This window comes from Plasmodium brasilianum, chromosome 13 (genome assembly GCF_023973825.1).
Source record: "Plasmodium brasilianum strain Bolivian I chromosome 13, whole genome shotgun sequence".
NCBI classification, from domain to species: domain Eukaryota; phylum Apicomplexa; class Aconoidasida; order Haemosporida; family Plasmodiidae; genus Plasmodium; species Plasmodium brasilianum.
The window spans coordinates 1,429,435-1,449,356 of NC_090126.1; the positions used below are offsets into that span (position 1 = coordinate 1,429,435).

The 19,922-nt window shown below is 26.9% G+C and overlaps 4 protein-coding genes across 4 annotated transcripts; 2 read left to right on the forward strand and 2 right to left on the reverse strand.

Annotated features, from left to right (window-relative positions):
- Positions 1-131: 131 nt before the first annotated feature.
- Positions 132-617, forward strand: MKS88_004975 (60S ribosomal protein L21; the record flags this gene model as incomplete). The annotated part of the gene is made up of 1 exon (XM_067218193.1): positions 132-617. The coding sequence occupies one exon, from the start codon at positions 132-134 to the stop codon at positions 615-617; it is 486 nt and encodes a 161-aa protein (XP_067071351.1).
- A 2,394-nt stretch (positions 618-3,011) lies between these two features.
- Positions 3,012-5,267, forward strand: MKS88_004976 (uncharacterized protein; the record flags this gene model as incomplete). Its single annotated transcript, XM_067218194.1, has 4 exons — positions 3,012-3,297; positions 3,573-4,773; positions 4,947-5,021; positions 5,198-5,267. The coding sequence occupies 4 exons, from the start codon at positions 3,012-3,014 to the stop codon at positions 5,265-5,267; spliced, it is 1,632 nt and encodes a 543-aa protein (XP_067071352.1).
- Positions 5,268-5,867: 600 nt separating this feature from the next.
- Positions 5,868-9,221, reverse strand: MKS88_004977 (uncharacterized protein; the record flags this gene model as incomplete). The annotated part of the gene is made up of 1 exon (XM_067218195.1): positions 5,868-9,221. The coding sequence occupies one exon, from the start codon at positions 9,219-9,221 to the stop codon at positions 5,868-5,870; it is 3,354 nt and encodes a 1,117-aa protein (XP_067071353.1).
- Positions 9,222-11,069: 1,848 nt separating this feature from the next.
- Positions 11,070-13,528, reverse strand: MKS88_004978 (uncharacterized protein; the record flags this gene model as incomplete). The annotated part of the gene is made up of 4 exons (XM_067218196.1): positions 11,070-11,312; positions 11,487-11,577; positions 12,416-12,554; positions 12,754-13,528. 4 exons carry the CDS (start codon positions 13,526-13,528, stop codon positions 11,070-11,072), a joined length of 1,248 nt encoding a protein of 415 aa, XP_067071354.1.
- Between the last annotated feature and the right edge of the window lie 6,394 nt (positions 13,529-19,922).

The window sequence follows — 19,922 nt, forward strand, 5'->3', positions numbered from 1 at the left end:
GTATATAAACTTATATGTATGTATATAAACTTATATGTATGTATATAAACTTATATGTATGTGTACTTTTTCGCGCATAGGTGAATAATCCCCTTCTGGAATACGTGAAACTGTATGAGTGAAAAAGCAAAATGGGAGGCAAATCAAAAGGATTACGATCAGGTACAAGATACAAATTTTCGAAAAAATTTCGTAAACATGGAGAATGTACAGCAAACAAATATTTAGAAAAATTAAATTATGGAGATTATGTGGATATAGTATGTGATTCAACACAACAAAAAGGTATGCCATTTAATTATTATCATGGAAAAACTGGAAAAATATTTCATATTACGAAAAGAGGTGTAGGTGTTTTAGTAAATAAAAGAGTTAAGCATCGAATTATACAAAAGAAAGTTTGTGTGAGAATAGAACATGTGAGAAAGTCGAGATGTAATGAAGATTTCATATTGAGAAAAAAAAAAAAAGATGAAATAATTAAAGAAGCAAAATTAAAAAATGAAAAAGTGTCGATTAAAAGAAAACCAGAAGGACCTAAGCCGGCGGCCATGATAAAAGTACCCCCCTCGAAAGTCATAACTATTGAGCCCTTACCTTTTTATGAAGAATATTAAAAAGGAGTGCAAAAGAGGTGAAACATTAAAAAAGGAAAAGAAAAAATGAAATAAGTGAATGGATAAGTGGAAGGATAAATGGATGAATATATGAATAAATGGATGAATATATGAGTAAATGGATGAATATATGAGTAAATGGATGAATATATGAGTAAATGGATGAATATATGAGTAAATGTATGTATGTATGTATATATGTGTGTATGTATGTATGAACGAATGAACAGGGTAGCGAGCTAAATGGGGATAAAGGAATAAGGCGAAATGTGCAGCGAGAAGAGGAAAAACGAAGAATATAAAATTTTCAAATTGAATAAGTGAAGAGGCACGTTTAATTTTGAATATTTTTTTTAAAAAAAATCGACATTACATGTTTCATGTATACGCATATAAGGCGCACAGTGCACATACAAATATATATACATATACATATATACATATACATATATACATATACATATATACATATACATATATACATATATATATATATATATTAAAACACCGTTTATGCATATATACATATTTATTTTTCCTATGTGTTGTGATGAAATATGGAAGAATGAATACAGAGTAAAACATAGTGCAAGCACAAAGCAGTATTTAATTTATTGAGTAGGAAAACTTTTTTTTTATGGAAGCAGAATTTACTATATTTGTATGTTTGATGTAGCGTGAAGTGTAATATATAAAACTGTGGTACAGAGTGTCTGCAATTTTCGACATGAGGGTGATGGATGTTTTCATTGTTTATTTCATTTTTAAATAAACAGGAAAACATAGCACATTTTGTCTTTATTATTATTTTCATTCATAATTGTTTAAAAGGAATTTTGATGCATTGTTGTACTATTTTATGTTCTGTTTTTTTTATTTTCTAGTATGGGTTTTATTTATCTAAATATTTATATATATGTTTATTCTTATATTTATTTATTCGTGTGTTTATTTATTCGTATATACATATATTTATATATATATATATATATATTTTTTTTTTTTTTTTTTTTTTACCTTACCATGCAAGGTAAATATTTCCAATTTTTTTTTTATTTTTATAATTATACAAACTTTTTAAAAATGGTGAAAGCAGTACGTGCGCGTAAAAAATTGTTAATTTCTTAAATTACGTATTCTATGAAATAGAAAAATAGAAGTTCCTCTTTTTTTTTTTTTTTTTTTTTTTTACTTATGCTAGTAAAGGTGTGCTTAGTGCACGCAAATTTTTGTACTTCCGTTTGTCGAAGCTTAGATGTCCAAAAAAGTAAATATATACATGTGTGTATATTTTTATATATAGTCCCACCTACGTTTTGAGTACAACATATGTATATACATACATATATACATACATATATACATACATATATATATATATATATATTTATAAATGTACGTATATGTACGTATAATAATGCATAATAGCAACTACCCCGTTTCAAGTTTCTATATAAGGGTAAAGAAAAAAAAAAAAAAAAAAGATATAATAAAAGGGGGTATATTTTAACAAGCAATTTTAAAGGTGCATTTTTATTTTATGCTAGTGTTTGTCCTATAATTTTGTTATTCTTGTTTTTGTTTCTGCTACTATTACTGTTACTACCATTATTATAACTATAATTATTATTAGTAGTATAGTTTTTTCTTTTTTTTTTTTTTTTTTTTTTTTTTTTTTTTTTTTTTTTTTTTTTTTTTTTTTTTTTTGGTGTTATTTATATTTAAGGGCTTTTTCTCCTTGCCTAAACATATTTTTTTTTTTTTTTTTTTTGTGAAATTTTTTTTTTTGTTTTATTTTCTTTAAATTAATTCTACATAAGAAGCACCTGTATATGATTCAACTTTGGAAAAAAAAGAAATGCTTTCACCTTTCTGAGGAGAGAGAGAAAAAAAATTTACAAATAAAATGTATAAAGTTTATTTTTACAGATACATGTGAACCTTTTTTTTTTTATCTTTCTTGTCGCGTTCTTTTGTTGCCTGTCAAAGCAGGATATTTATCGTGCAGCTATACATACATATATAAATGAACATATAAAACTATGTACATATAAATATAGAGTTATGCGCATATAAATTTACGTTTATATTCACATGTGCATCTATACAGTTTTTCGTTTCGGCAAAGTTTAGCGCATCCTAGGGTAAATTCTCTACCACTTTCTTTTTTTTCTTTTTACTTTTCCTTCTCTTTTCCTTCTCTTTTTCTTTTTCTTTTTCTATTTCTTTTTCTATTTCTTTTACAATTTCTTTTACTATTTCTTTTTCTATTTCTTTTTCTATTTCTATTTCTATTACTATTTCTATTACTATTTATATTTATATTTCTATTTCTATTACTATTTCTATTCCCTTTTTTTTCTCCTTTTTGTTGATGAAAAACGCGTAAGCACAATGCAAAATCAAAATGTTGATCAAAGATCAGGAGAAGAAGGAAATAATAATGAGATCAATGAGCAAGTTTTTGAGGAGTTATTTACTTTTGCCAGTAGCGATAACGAAGTTGTAAAAAAGGAAAGTTTAAAAATTATTTTAAGCTTGTTAGAGGAAAACGAAATAATAGATTACATTATAAAAAATAAGAAAAAATGTTTTAAGGTTTTTATTACATCCTTAAGCACGCGATGTAAGATGTTGGCTCTCGAGTGTTTGCTGAATTTGTCAGCCCACTCCCCGAAGGGTAAGATAAAAAAGAAAAAAGGAAAAAAGAAGATATTCCAGTGTACATCATTGCACGTATGTACCTCTTTGTTCATGTGTATCTCTTTGCACGTATGTACCTCTTTGTTCATGTGTACCTCTTTGCTCATGTGTACCTCTTTGCTCATGTGTACCTCTTTGCTCATGTGTACCTCTTTGCTCATGTGTATCTCTTTGCACGTATGTACCTCTTTGTTCATGTGTACCTCTTTGCATGTACTGATGACTAATCGTATTTCTCTCAACCTTTTGCAGAACTGATCGAGAAGAACGTAATTGAAATACTATTTGATATGACCAAAGAGGAGGAGAAGGATGAAGATAACTATGTAGACATGTACATAATGATTCTTTCGAACTTGAGCAGATGCAAAGAAGGTATTTACAAGATACTAGATATAAGAGAAGGTAATAATAATAATACTTTAAAGGAAGAGAACTTTTTGGCTAGCTATTATTTAAACAAATTATTTTATTTCTATTTCTTACCGATAAAGCCATCTATAAATAAACACATGAATGACAAATATATATATGTTTCACATATACTAATAAATATAAGTGCCTTAAAAGAGGGTATACCATATTTTAAAAATATTGCTCTTTTAAATAAAATTAGCGATCAGGTATTATACATAGACAGATTTAGAGCAATATTACCATGCATTATAAACTTATGTTTAAATGAATCTTTGCATGAGTATTTGTTTCACGAGAACTGCGTTTTGTTTCCGTACATGTTTTCGTACATTTACACAAAAGGTAATAAAGCCCCTGAGAAGACGAAAGAGAATGGTACGCATAAAGTGAATGGCGTAGACAAATCGAATGATATGGATAAAATGAATGGTACAGATAATGCAGATGGTACGGATAAGGTAGATGGTACGGATAAGGCGAATGGTATGGATAAGGCGGATGGTATGGATAAGGCGAATGGTACGGATATGGCGGATGATACGGATAAGGTAGATGGTACGGATAAGGCGAATGGTATGGATAAGGCAAATGGTATGGATAAGGCAGATGGTACGGATAAGGTGGATGATACGGATAAGGTGGATGATACGGATAAGGCGGATGGTACGGATAAGGCAGATAATATGGAAAAAGCGAATGATGGCATAAGTGGAGAAGCTCGTGGTGATGGAAATATCGATGATAACGATGCTATAAATGGCAGTGAGAAAAACAATATATATGAAAGTGTAAACGGGCATGTAGATGGCAGTTCAAACGGTAATGTAGATGGAAGGGCGAATGATACCGTTAAGGGTAGTTCGAATGATAATGTTAAGGGTAATTCGAATAATGTTCTCACTAAAGGAAAGTTATATGAAAGTAAGAACGTGCACTACCTTGTTTTGGAAAAGGCATCACTGCTGGTGGAATGCTCAGCAATTAAAAGTAGAATCATTATAATTCTATTGTTTTTATGCAAAAAGGAGAGTTCAAGGTATTCCTTATTCTTACATCCCCACCTTCTTGAATGCACATACTTTTAGCGGTCTTCTTGGGTGTTCATATTGTGCCACCTATGTACCTTTTCTTTTAATTATACCCCATAAAACATTTATTTCGTTTCAGTTCGTTTCATATTATTTTATTTCACTTTATTTCGTTGTACAGGAATAGACTACGTAAATACGGCATTATTGATATTTTGAAAAACTGGAGGGAACGCGAGAAAAATATAGAGATAATGTAAGTTTATTAGGGGATAGTGAGTTTGAATAAGGCCACAAATGCGAACACATAAAACTCCTGAAGTTCGGTGTGCATATATATATGTGCACAGGGAAATACTTGTTGTTTTGCTCCCAATTGCTGTCTTAATTTGACATCTTCATTTGCCTTTTTTTTTTTTTTTTTTTTTTTAGATCTGATATAAATGGCATGATCAATAAGTTTACGGAAGGAGCACCCGTCAAGCTTTTGGTTGAAGATTAGCTTGTATCTTTCATCATTTTGCAGAAAAAAAAAAAAAAAAAGAATTTTATACTTTTTCCATAAATCGGGTCTTAAAAATATGGTATATTTTTATATATACACGTACACAGGTGCATACGCAGGTGAACATATTCATGTATTAATCTTTTCCATTGGTTGGAAGTTCAACCAAGCATACAAAATTTTATAATTTTTTTTAGCAGTTTTTAGCATTTCATTAGCAGTATTTTTTATATCGTATAATTTCTAATCATACAAATTTTAAAAGTATTATTTTTAATCATACAATATTTAAGCGCATATTTTTTAAGCGCATACTTTTTAAGCGTACATTTTTTAAGCGTACATTTTTTATGCTTATATTTTCATTTATTTTTTATTGCGGAAAACGCAAAGCGAAAAGAATTAATATATAAACGAAGTGTTAAAAAAAAAAAAAAAAAAAAGGGTATATAAAAGCAGAAAATTGGGCGAAAAATGAGATGTTAAGTGAGGTGGTGTGTTGACAAATGGGCAATTTTCATAATAATGCTTAAAAATAAAATCTGCAATACAAAAAAAAAAAAAAAAAATTTTACTCAATACTAAATAAAAAGAGTATCACGAAAAAATATTTGCCACTAGACAGTTCAGGTGCTTAATTTGATTATCATAAATATATTGCATATAATTATCTATTTTGTGTGAGAAATTTTCTACGTTTATATCATCATCGTGTAGAACAACATTCTTATCAAGTGCTTCTAAATTATTGCTACATATAAAATCCGTCAGTTCGTTTAGGTAATCGTTGTACTCTAAATAATCCCAAATGTTTTTATTACTATCATCATCTTTTACCTTTTCAATTAAATTTTTCATTTTATATTTTTCAAGCTCTTTACAAATGCACATAATATTTTTTGGCGTTTCTTTTGCATCTCTCATTGTGTTATATACTTCCTTGATAACGCTAGCACTCGCAGCGGCACTGGTAGGATCACTCATTACATTTTCATCCGTACATGCGGCACTATCACTATGTATCATTCCTTTATCCACCTGCCCTTCCGTCAATTGTACAAATTTATCTTTTTCACTTACGCAATCTGAGACTTGTGCGGCTTGCTCATATGACGGTGCATTTTGGTTGTTTCGATTGTTTTGACTGTTTTGATTGTTCTCACTACTTTCGTCCTTTTGAGATTCCTTTATGCTTCTAAGGGGTTCCTTCACTTTGCATTTTTCGTCAATGCCTTCATTGAAGTCCATCTCAACGTGTCCTCCGTTTTCTACTCTGTTATCTACTCTGTTATCTACTCTGTTATCTACTCCGTTCTCTACTCCGTTATCTACTCTGTTATCTACTCCGTTTTCTACTCTGTTATCTACTCTGTTATCTACTCCGTTATCTACTCCGTTCTCTACTCCGTTTTCTACTCTGTTCTCTACTCTGTTCTCTACTCCGTTCTCTACTCCGTTTTCTACTTCATCTTGTTTAAGCCTTTTCTGTTCACTCCTTGAGGCATCGAGGAAGCTTTTTCGAAATCTGGATAATGAGGTGGACAGGGAAAAAAGGTTATTATCATTATCATTACAATCATCATCTTGTCCTCGGGAAGAATAGCCATCGTAATTATATGGGATGCCCTCTTCGTCCTTCTCTTCTAAATGGAGTGGGTCCAAGTGAGAATGTGTATCATCTCCAGATAACATAAATTCGTCAGACACAAAACTGTTGACGTTTATCAGGTTACTGCTGGTAACGGTAAGGATCGGATTGGCTGTGGGGGTATTCTTTTTTTTATATTTTTTTTTCGCATTTTTCTTTTCTCCCTTTTCGAATCCGTCAGCAGTACCACACAAAATACTCTTCTTATCTTTTAGCGTTTCGTCTCTCGAGTAATTTAAGCTATCTAGAAATAATGGTTCGTCTTCTCTTCTGTTTGTAGGTTCTGTGCCTGTTCGCTCTTCCTTAAAATGTGTAACCATCGAACTTTTCTTAATGTATTCGTGGTCACTCAGATGTTCAGTCTGTTTTTCCTTACGATGATTGCCATTATGTGTTCCCTTATCTGTATCCTCCTTCTCTTGCACCTCCTCTTTTGAGTAGAAACCTAGTCTCATCTTTATATTCTTAATAATTTCCTTGACATTGTTTTCAACCACCTTCTTCTGTAATATATTCGTCTCTACGAATGATTTATTATTTTTACCTTTATTTAAATTATTATTTACGTTCATATGTTCGTTTTTACCTTTATTTAAATTATTATTTACGTTCATATGTTCGTTTTTACCTTTATTTAAATTATTATTTACGTTCATATGTTCGTTTTTACCTTTATTTAAATTATTATTTATGCTCATATGATCATTTTTATCACTAATTTTGCTTTTACTTTCTCTTTCCTTTCCGTTTTTCCCCCTCCTCTTTGCATTGCTATTCCCTCTGTCAGTATCTGCATAAATATTATTATACAAACTTTTATTCAAAATTTTATTGTAGTCTATAAGTTTTATATTCTTATGATTCTTCATGTTATATAGATCCCTGAAATGGCTGAAATGGCTGAAATGGTTATCGTGGTTGTAATCGCTGCAATCCTTGAAGGAGTCAAATAGGCACGATTCTCTTTCACTACATGTTTGACTATTTTCTTTGTCCCCCCTCTTATATGTACATGTATAACGAATAGAACTCTCATCTTCACTCTGTTTACATCTTTTTAAAAGTCCATTTGTTTTCTTATACATCCTTTTTTCCTCTTTATTGTGCATAGTACTCGTGTTAGAAGTGCTTAACTCATCGCATATATTTGAAATAAAAGAAAGACTTAGTCCTTCTTTGCTTTCTTTTATGTTGTACTTAACGATACCACGTCCTTTTCCTCCTTTATTAGGAGATACACTGTTTCGTAAAGGGGCCCTGATGTTGTTTCCCCCTTGTCTTATCAACTCATTGGCTGTAGCGTTAGTTGTGCAGTATACTTGTTCGTCAATTAGACCATTCGCTAGTACGTTAATCGGATCGCCTTCTAATCCACTGAAAGTATTCTCTTCTTCTGCTTTGACCAGATGCTTCCAATCCTTATCATGGAGCTCGCTATAATTGAAGTTAAAGGACGAAAACAATGATTCTCCCAAAATGCTATTCTCCTCATCCCTTTCACTTGTATTCGAAAAATGTATGTTATCGGCATTGTAAGCATCAACCTTTTTAGTTAAAGAAGAAAAATACTTAAAATTTAGTGCTTCAGTGCAATAGTCCATTTGTTCATTCTTTAGTTTATCTATTCCTGGTACAGTAGTTTCTTTTCTTCTTATTCTTCCACTACCGAAACGGTGCTTTATATATTTGTAGTGAGTATTGTTTGTATGTTCTGCTTCCTTTATATCTTCTTCTGATCCCTTTACATTTACCTCCACCCACCACTCTCCTACTGATTCTCCCATTTGTTCGATTCCACCTATGCAATTCTCATCTTTTATACTTGTCTCCTTTTCATTGGGTTTTCTTTTTATACATGATGACAAGTCCTTCCTTCTGTTTAAGTTAAAGATATTATTGTTTCTTTTTTCTACCTCCAAACACTTTTCCTTAAACGATGTGCAGTTTCTGTTCGTACAATAACAAGGGATGCCACTCGAATTTTGCTTCATCTCGTTCTTCATCTCGTTCTTCATCTCGTTCTTCACCTCGTTCTTCACATAGTCTACTTTGCAGCTATCCAAATAAGCACTTAATTGTTCGCTAATTCGTTTGGAGTTCTTCACACCCCCATTATTGATCTCCTTTTCTTCCGTGCTCTTCATTTTGAAAATTTTGTTTACATCTTCTATCTCTTTATCACTGTCCTTATTTCTCTGAGTTCTTTTTTTCCGATAATTTCCATAATTAATAATTTCGATGTTACTAAATGAGAAGGGCAAATTGTTTATTAAGTCATTTTTAATATCGCTATTCGTATTCATGTTTTTACACAAAGGCATGAAGGATGGAGAGAATAAAACAAAAAATAAAAAAAATAAAATAAAATAAAAATAAAAAAAATAAAATAAATAAAATAAAATAAAATAAATAAAATAAAAAAAATAAAATAAAAAAAATAAAAAATACTAATCTACGCTATGCGAAAGAGAAAAATAATAAATTCAAATAAACTAATTTGCTCTATGTAAAAGAAAAAAAAAAAAAAAAAAAAAAAAAAAAATCTTTTTACTATTTTTGCACAAATGTATTAAGGAGTCTTCTTTCCCTAACGTGAGCGTCAACATGTGCACTTGATTATATGTACACATATGCTCACTTGTCAATCTTTTGTATGTTTTTCATTTTACGTAATTGTGTTATGAGGCGAAGGAAATAATACGCCCAAGGCAAACATAAAGCAAATCAAAGAGAACCATAAACGAAGCATAAACGAAGCATAAACGAAGCATAAACGAAGCATAAACGAAGCATAAACGAAGCATAAACGAAGCATAACCAAGCGGAACAATGCAAATCTTAACGAATTAGAGCAAAGTAAGAACATATGTATATCATAACATACCTTCTGACTGTACCTTATTTTTTCTTTTTCAAAAAAAAAAAAAAAAAAAAATTAATCTTATGCTTGTATATTATAATTTCGAAAACGTGGGCAATGTGTAATTTCATTCCATATGCAGGAAAAAAAAAAAAAAAAAAATGAAAAAAAAAAAAAAAAAAGCCTAGCGATATTAATAAAATAATTTCACCGATATGGAAAAATTATTTTTCTTTTGAAGTTAATTTAAAAAAATATATGTAATACATTATTATGTATGCTGTTCAATTTTAAGTAGCATATTCAGACAAGGTTTTGTTTTCTGTGAATACTGTTCATTTTTTAAAAAGCAAAAAAAAAAAAAGAATAATACTGTTATATGCACAAGTGTATTATATGTATATATGTTCATATACAACTTTGTATGTATATCTGTATGCAGATTTGAAATGGCAAAAAAATCCATATTTCTTTTACTGTTTAAAAATGAGCATTTTAAATTAAATATTTTACAATATTTAACTAAACAGTGAAACGCATAAAAAATATAAAAAAACATAAAACGCGGCAGAGAGGAAATGGGGATGGTAGAACGAAAATAATATAAGACGCTGAATGGAACAGAAGTACGGTTAGACAAAAAAAATAAAAAATAAAAAATCAAAAATGAAAATAATATAAAATAAAGTATAATGTATACATTTACCGAAACATCGGAAAACAACAAAGAAGGGGAAGGGGGAAAAAAAAATATAAAAAAATATAAAAAAAATATAAAAAAAATATAAAAAAAATATAAAAAAAATATAAAAAAAAAATATAAAAAAATATAAAAAAATATAAAAAAATATAAAAAAAATATAAAAAAATATAAAAAATATAAAAAAATATAAAAAAATATAAAAAAAATATAAAAAAATATAAAAAAATATAAAAAAAATATAAAAAAATATAAAAAAAATATAAAAAAAATATAAAAAAAAAATAATAAAAAAATATAATAAAAAAATATAATAAAAAAATATAAAAAAAAAATATAAAAAATATAATAATATATAATAAACGCAAAAACTATTGCACAATTCAAAGAAAAAATATATTAACAAAAGGTCAAGCAAATGGCGGGTCGAAAGGGAGGCACAACGGCTTAAAAAAGGATATGTAGAATTAAACTGTCCTTTCATGAGTGCCTCTGTAAATACATATATACACATATCCATACAAGCATGTGAATATATATACACATGTAAACATATATCCATAAGTATAAAATAAAAAGTTACTTTTAAGTTTACGTTTCTGCTTTCTTCCTCTGTTTGAGTGTTGACTGTTTATTTGTTTCCTTCATTTCCTCTATCTTTCCTTGATCATATGTCTCTTTTTTAAAATACATAACCTTTTCATATAATCCATAATTGCTGTTCATACTTTTTTGGCTTCTGCTTTTATTTTCAACCTTCTCGTTTATTATTATAAAAATGATGACTTCAAGTATTAAGGTAATATAAGAAAAGATTATGCCACATATCAACCGCTGGAAGGCAAAAAAGAAAAAATATAAAAAAAATAAAACAATGCACACGCATGAGGAAATTACAAGGAAAAAAGAGCAGCCCATGTACAAACTCGAGTAAATAACATAGAAAAAGAAGCAGCCCATGTACAAGCACAGCAAAACAATGCAAAATGATGTTCATTATTTTTTTACCGTAGTAAATTTGGTAAAACCTAATATGAGGCTTCCATAATACCCGCTCAGAAACGTTAGGAAAATACCTATTATTAAATTTAAGCCATAGCTAAAAAAAAATAAAAAATAATAATAAATATGTAGAAAAGGGCAATAATAAATAAAAAAGGATAAATTAAAAGAAAAAAATAAGTACAAAATGGTAACAAAAAGGAAAAAAATAAGTACAAAATGGTAACAAAAAGGAAAAAAATAAGTACAAAATGGTAACAAAAAGGAAAAAAATAAGTACAAAATGGTAACAAAAAGGAAAAAAATAAGTACAAAATGGTAACAAAAAGGAAAAAAATAAGTACAAAATGGTAACAAAAAGGAAAAAAATAAGTACAAAATGGTAACAAAAAGGAAAAAAATAAGTACAAAATGGAAACAAAAAGGAAAAAAATAAGTACAAAATGGTAACAAAAAGGAAAAAAATAAGTACAAAATACAAAATGGTAACAAAAAGGAAAAAAATAAGTACAAAATGGTAACAAAAAGGAAAAAAATAAGTACAAAATGGTAACAAAAAGGAAAAAAATAAGTACAAAATGGTAACAAAAAGGAAAAAAATAAGTACAAAATGGTAACAAAAAGGAAAAAAATAAGTACAAAATGGTAACAAAAAGGAAAAAAATAAGTACAAAATGGTAACAAAAAGGAAAAAAATAAGTACAAAATGGTAACAAAAAGGAAAAAAATAAGTACAAAATGATAAAAAAAAATAAAAAAAAGGCATAAAAAACTAAAATAAGGCATAAAAAACTAAAATAAGGCATAAAAAACTAAAATAAGGCATAAAAAACTAAAATACGGCATAAAAAACTAAAACATAGCACGAAACACAGAATGCATTATATTTGAAAAGTGCAAACATGCTTTGCTGCAGTAAATCTTAAGTATATTACGGATATGTTTTTTTGTAATTCGAGAAAAAATCATTTATGTTGTTTGTATTGCCCATCAATCTTTTATATGCTTTTTCTTCGTTTAGCAAATCCTTAAAAGATTTGCTATTTCTGTCGATATTTTCATATATGCCCCTGTCTAAAAAATAAAAAAAAAAAAAGCCGAAAAAGAACAAAAATACACATATATTATATGTAAATACTGTGCACGAAATTATTATTTTTTATTACAATCCCACTCGTTCATTTTGTTTTGCCATGTTTTACTTTGCTACATCGTATACTGCTACGTAATGTAGTGCTACGTTATTCTATTCTATTTTATTTTTTTTTATTACAAGTTATGCATGAACTGTTCATAATATTATGAGCATTAATTTTTTCCTTATTATTGTGGGTACAATATAAGTTATAAAAATACATGAGTACACTTAAGATATCGATATTGATACTTTTCTCATTCAAAAATCTGTCTATATTTTTTGATTCATTAAAGATAATGTTTGACGTTTTTTCGTTTATTTTGTTGGAATAAAGAGCATTATTTTTTGAACACCAGCTCAAAATATCTTCTCTATTTTTTACAAACATATCAATGAACTCTTTTATTTCTTTTGTTATTTCGACATTTATTATTCTTTTGACGAAGACGTCATCTTTTCGCTGCTCCGGTTGCTCCTTGCGTTGTTCCGACTGCTGTTCCGACTGTTGTTCCGACTGTTGTTCCGGCTGTTGTTCCGACTGTTGTTCCGGCTGTTGTTCCGGCTGTTGTTCCGGCTGTTGTTCCGGCTGTTGTTCCGGCTGTTGTTCCGACTGCTGTTCCGGCTGATGTTTCTTCCATTTCCCTTTTGTGTGCACCTCCATGTGTTCCTTTGTTTCCCCCCCTGTATCATTTTCACTCTGGTCGCTATTTACCCCCACTGAGTTTTCCTCACTTAATATAGTACTTTTTTCAACACTTAATGAGTATAGCACTTTTTTATTTTTCTCTTCCTCTGTTGACTTAGTAAGTTTGTTAGAGTTATGTCCTTGTGTTATCGTATTTTTTTCTTCATCTTTTAGACGTTCATTAGTAGTATAAGAATTTTGCTTCTCATATTTACTCTTCATCATTTTGTATTCTTATTAAATGAAATTTAAAATGTTATTTAACAAAAAAAAAAAAAAAAAAAAAAAAAAAAAAAGATTACATGATTATTCATGTATTTTTTAATCTTTTTTTTTTTTTTTTTTTTTTTTTTTTTTTTTTTCCTTTTAGCATTATACCATCATTACTTAAAATTTTTGTTTATGTCGTTTATTTGAAAATCTTTATTCAGTATTTTTTCATTTATTGTTTAAAAATTTTTCTGATTTTTCTGATTTTTCTGATTTTTTTTTTTTTTTTTTTTTTTTTTTTAAATGTGTAAACTAGTGTATATTATTATTATTGCTATAATGTGTACATTTTTGTAATTTATTTTTTCTTGTTCGTTTAGTTTTATTTGTTTTTTTTTTTTTTTTTTTTTTTTTTTTTTTTTTTTTTTTTTTTTTTTTTTTTTTTTTTTTTTTTTTTTTTTTTTTTTTTTTTTTTCATTAAATTTTTATAAGCTTTTTGTCAATTTTTCTTTTTTCCTAAAGGAGCTCCATTTCTTCTCCTTTTTTAGTAAATTTATATAAAGAAATGTTTTCAGCAAAAAAAATACGTTTTTATTAAAAAGGAAAAACTTAGTACGATGATGAAAAGGATGAAAAAGGTGAAGGAGGAAAATAGAACACCTCTTCTATGTTAAAATATTTGTATTTTGTCATTTTTTATTCTTGAATATTAAGAGGAACGAAAAGGTGTGGTGTGCTCGTTTTTCGTTTATCTTCAACTAGGAAATTATAAAAGAAACGGAAAAAATGTAAAGAAGTATACTGTGTTTATTAATTACCACAGTAATCTCCTTATTACTTTTTCCTTTTTTCTTTTTAATTTTTTCCTTTTTCTTTTTTTTATTTTTTTTTTTTTGTGTAAGTAAAAAAAAAAGGGAAAAATGTGAAGATCCTTTTTAGCTGTAGAAGAAAAACTTAAATTTGCACACCTTCATTTTTAATACTAAATGTAATTATTATCATTACTGCTGCTACTACTGCTGCTACTTCTGCAGCTACTTCTGCAGCTACTACTGCTGCTACTTCTGCTGCTACTTCTGCAGCTACTTCTGCTGCTACTACTGCAGCCACTACTGCTGCTACTACTGCAGATACTATTGCTGCTATTCTTGTTAATTTTTTAAAATGAAATATAAGTTGAAGTTTAAGATGAAGTCAAAATTGAAGTTAGAAGGTGACTGGTTAAAATAGTTCCATATAGCATATTTTTTTTTTTTTTTTTTTCATTCATTACATTTTCTAGTTAACCCGCATTTCCCACTTTTGAATATAGTGTACATAAAATTCCATATACCATTTTTGCCCTTTATATGTGCTTATATATATTATATATATATATATATATATATATATATATATATATATATGTATATATTACCTTTGGGCTTCTCTCAAATAAATCGTTGTAACAAATATACATGCTCAGAGCGAAGTTTAGCCCGTCATTTAATATGCAAAAAATGGGGTGAAGAAAAAGGTTAAGCTATGTATATGTATAAATATAAATACGCACCGTAAAGCCATTTTCTTTAGGATACGCAAAAAGGCTGCATTATTGACTCAATTTTAAGAAATGTAAAATATTACTCACCATTTTATTTTACATAGAAAAAAAAATAATAAAAAAATTTTAATTACGTTTATTTAAAAAACAATAAAATATTTTCAAAAATTGAAAAAATAAAAGAAAAATATACATGTAATATTATATTAGTTTGGGACTTGTATGTAAGAACATTTAAATGCTTAAAAAGTAGGGTGCACATTTTTTTTTTATGAACAGTTCATGCAAAATTATGTAGTCGTACATATATGTTTACAACCACTTATACACACATATATATAAATTGATGTACAAATATAAAAATAACATCATATTATTCGGTAAGCCTAACTTTTGTAAAAAGAACAAGACACATATGAATCTGCAAGAAGAAAAAAAAAAAAAAAAAAAAAACATCGATTTTTGAAAGGGAAAATGGTATAAAAATCAGTACAATTTTTAAATATATTAACATGCAATAAATTTTTTCTTAAGAATAAAACCTGTATATTGATATTTTCACCCTTTTTTTTTTTTTTTTTTTTTTTTTTAAATTATGAACAGCCAAAATTTTGGGGTGTGAACAAGTGAGCTCACAAGTTACTAAAATGAAATACAGGAAAAAAAATGAAAAAAAAAAAAATATATATATACATGTACATATATATATATATGTATATGTATATATACGTCTATATTCGTTGTATACCTTATTTACGCGCACACAGATATATACTCTACAATATTTATTATAATTTTGTATGTTTGACATCTTACAGTAAGAAGGTAACAAAACATTTTGTGAAAAAGAAAAAATTAAAATAGTTTCTAAACTGTGTAGAAGTTAAAGAAGTAATTATTCCGCTTGTCTGTGTAAAGTATTAGTTTTTTTTTTCGCATTTTAAGAGTTATTAAGTCTTACCAAAAAAGAAAAAAAATGTGCTAAGTTATATATTCTTATAATATTGCCTCATATTATTAACAGCAAATAAAAAAAAAAAAAAAAAAAAAAAAAAAAGGCTACCGTGGTAATTACCTGCATAATAATACATATATACATTTATATTTTCGTAAGACATATTTAATTTACAGTGTGTAAGAAGGATAAGATGGCATACTATTCTTAAGGTGTGTGAAATATATAGGGATGATAATGTTTGTAATTCTTAGTAATCATATATATATATATATATATATATATATATATATATTATATATATATATACATATACATAAAAGCACGAAGAATAATGGGTATTGTTTTGTCCCATTTATGAAACATATATAGTGTATTTGTATTTCTTTCTATTTTGTAAACATGTATATATACTTATACATGTTTATTCGTTTTATCATGTTTGCCGTTCTTTTTTATTTAAGTACTTAAATGTATGTTAACTTACATATTGAGGTGTTTTCACTTAATATTTTTTTTTTTTTTTTTTTTTTATTCCGAGCATTTAGACATATCTTATATTGTAACGTATTTAACTAGCAAGTAAGATGGTGAATACGAAATGAAGGGACAAGATGAAGTATTTATTTTGTTTCATTTGTTTTATTTTATTTTACTTCATTTTGACGTTGATTTTTAAATAAATTTCTATAATATATATTTCTTAAACGTACATATGTATAACTAACATGTAATAATCTGCCGTGCCTGACTATTCACGTATATGTTGAACTATGTGTAAAACAAAGCATGTACTTTATTAGAGAACTTTCTTTTATCATATTTTCTGTAAATTTTTAAAGTAATTCCTTTTATATCAGTTTTTAATTCACGTGGGCGTACATATAAGCGTACATATAAGCGTACACACGTGCATACATATGTACCTACTTACGTACCTACTTACGTACACATGTATGTACGTGCGTGTTAACTTTTTAAGTTGAGCTAGATAGACACAGGAACATTTGAAAAATTATGAACAATATACTTTCCTTTTTGGAGCTGTATATATATATATGGAAATATGCTTTATTTTTGTTTTTTGAATTTCTTAAATAATTATTTTTTTTTTATGAATTTGTTAGCATTTATCAATTCGCTAATTTTACTCTACCAACAAATACATATATTTGAGACCATATTACATTTTTAATAATATGCATCGTCCTTATGTATTTGATTTTTTTTACGAGCGCTTAAAAAATTCATATGCATAACGTAATATTTTTAAGAAACGAAAAATTTGGAATATTTATCATAAACATATATTCGTTATTAAATTTTTTGCGTTTTCGCAGTGTCATATTTGCATATATGTATTTACATATACATGCATATATACATGCATATATATACATGCATATATATACATGCATATATACATGCACATACACATGCATACATATACATGCATATATATACATGCATATGCATACATATTTATACACATTTATACACGTTTATGCTTATATACACTTAAGTAGAATAAAATATGTTTTATTTAATAAAAGATACACACATAATTTTTGATGCCTAGTGCATTTGCCTGTACATATGCAGGTAGAGTTTTAAAATTATAATTTTTCAATCATTTTGACAAAAAATTTTTTGATGTTCTTTTATTTCGTTTTCCTTTATTTGGCGTTATTCTAACGCTACTATGTTACTGCTACATTGCTACTACATTTGATGTTTTTTTATGTAAGTTGTTTCATTTGGACTGCATATTTTCTATATTATTATTTTTCCTTTTAGAGGAAATAACATCGTTTGAGCATTTATTTATTAAATTTTTATTCTTTCACATATTATGTATCAATTTTTTTTTTTTTTTTTTTTTTTTACTATTTAATGTGTTAAATTTATATCTTTTAAATTTTATTAATTAGTGATCAATTAATTTGATATACTGGAATTGTGAATGTATATCCTTATTTTATTTGACTCAACACATTATTGAAATGTTGCATAATACGATGTTGTGGTATTTCGATGTTGCAATATTATGACATGGCAATAGTTTACATTTAACTTTGCAATAAAATAACATTGTAGTATTATAAAGTTATGACATGTTAATAAAAAAAAAAAAAAAAAAAAACACACAAAATATGAGTGCCACTGGAATATATATATATATATATATATATATATATTTACATATCTATATATACACATACACCATTATGTTATATATGCACAAGGATGTTAAAAAGATTATATTATAAATTTTTATTATATTTTATAAAAACATGCAAAAATGATTATAAATTTTTGTTAATTTTATTGATTTTTAAATGGGTTTTATTAAGCATTTATGTTCATGTCTGTGCTTATTTTTACTACATAATTATCATAGGTACAATAAAATCAAAAAAAAAAAAAAAAAAAAAAAAAAAGAATTATGAACACATAACATGTGATACTATTTTCAATGTTATATGGAACAAGTTTTGGACTATTTCTTTTTTTTTTTTTTTAAATATATATATTATATATATGTATACGTATATGTACCTGTATATGTATATGTACCTGTATATGTATATGTACCTGTATACGTATATGTACCTGTATACGTATATGTACATGTATACATATATGCAAATGTAGAAATTAATTTTTTATTAATACTTTTTTATGAACATACTTATATTTTTTTAATTCTTTACTCAATTGGTACATAAATATGTATGTATACATATGCCCTGGTTTATATATATATATATATAAATATATGTGTACATATGCTCATACGTATATGTGTATTTTTATATGGGCATACAATAGCTTAAATCTTACAGGATGCACATAAATATATATACATAAACATCCATCTATACATCCACCCATGCATGAATACAATGTGTACATAATACATACTCACAAACATTTAGGTATTTTTTAAAAAATAAAAAAACTATAAAAGCCCATTTGCATATTTTATAAATTTTATTATTGATAATAAAACAGATCAGGAGAAGTAAAATTAATTTAAAAAAAAAAAATAAATAAAATAATAATAATAATAATAAGTAATGAATAATGAATAATGAATAATGAATAATGAATAATGAATAGTGAATAGTGAATAGTGAATAGTGAATAGTGAATAGTGAATAGTGAATAGTAAATAGTGCATAGTGAATGATAAAAAATTATAGGAAATACATTACAAGGAGAATGCGCATTTATGTATAAGCACTAATTTTTTTTTTTTAAAGGTTTTACGTAAAAGATAGAAAAAAGAACAAACAAATATAATTAATATTTAATGCAATATTCTATGTATATTTCCAAAAAAAAAAAAAACATAAAAACTATGTACGTGATTTAATTTTATGAGATACATATTTTTATTTTATGCAATTGTATGTTAAACATGTTATGAATCAATTTGACACAGATTAATTTTTGCAACATCAATTTTAAATGTCGCATTTGTTAAGTGTACATATTATTTTTACACATATTGCATACATATCGTATTTATATAAATACAAACATACGTACATATTATGTACATATATGTATATATATGTACATGTTACACATAGTTATACAATGGGTAAATGTGCACACGTGAGAACACACACGTCTATATATATATATATATGTATACATATTTATTTATATTTATATATACTTACATATTTTATATACGGCTGCCCCTTTTGCATTATCTGAGTTTTTTTTTTTTTTCATTTTATATGAGAATATTCTTACTTTATTGTACATAATTACAAAAAGAAAAAAAAAATGGTCTAGCCAAAAAGCGACAGAAAAGTAGTCATATATATTCCAGTTTTTACTCCTTTTTAACGTTTATTATTGTTTTGATTGTATTTCAAAAGAAATTTATTAATTCG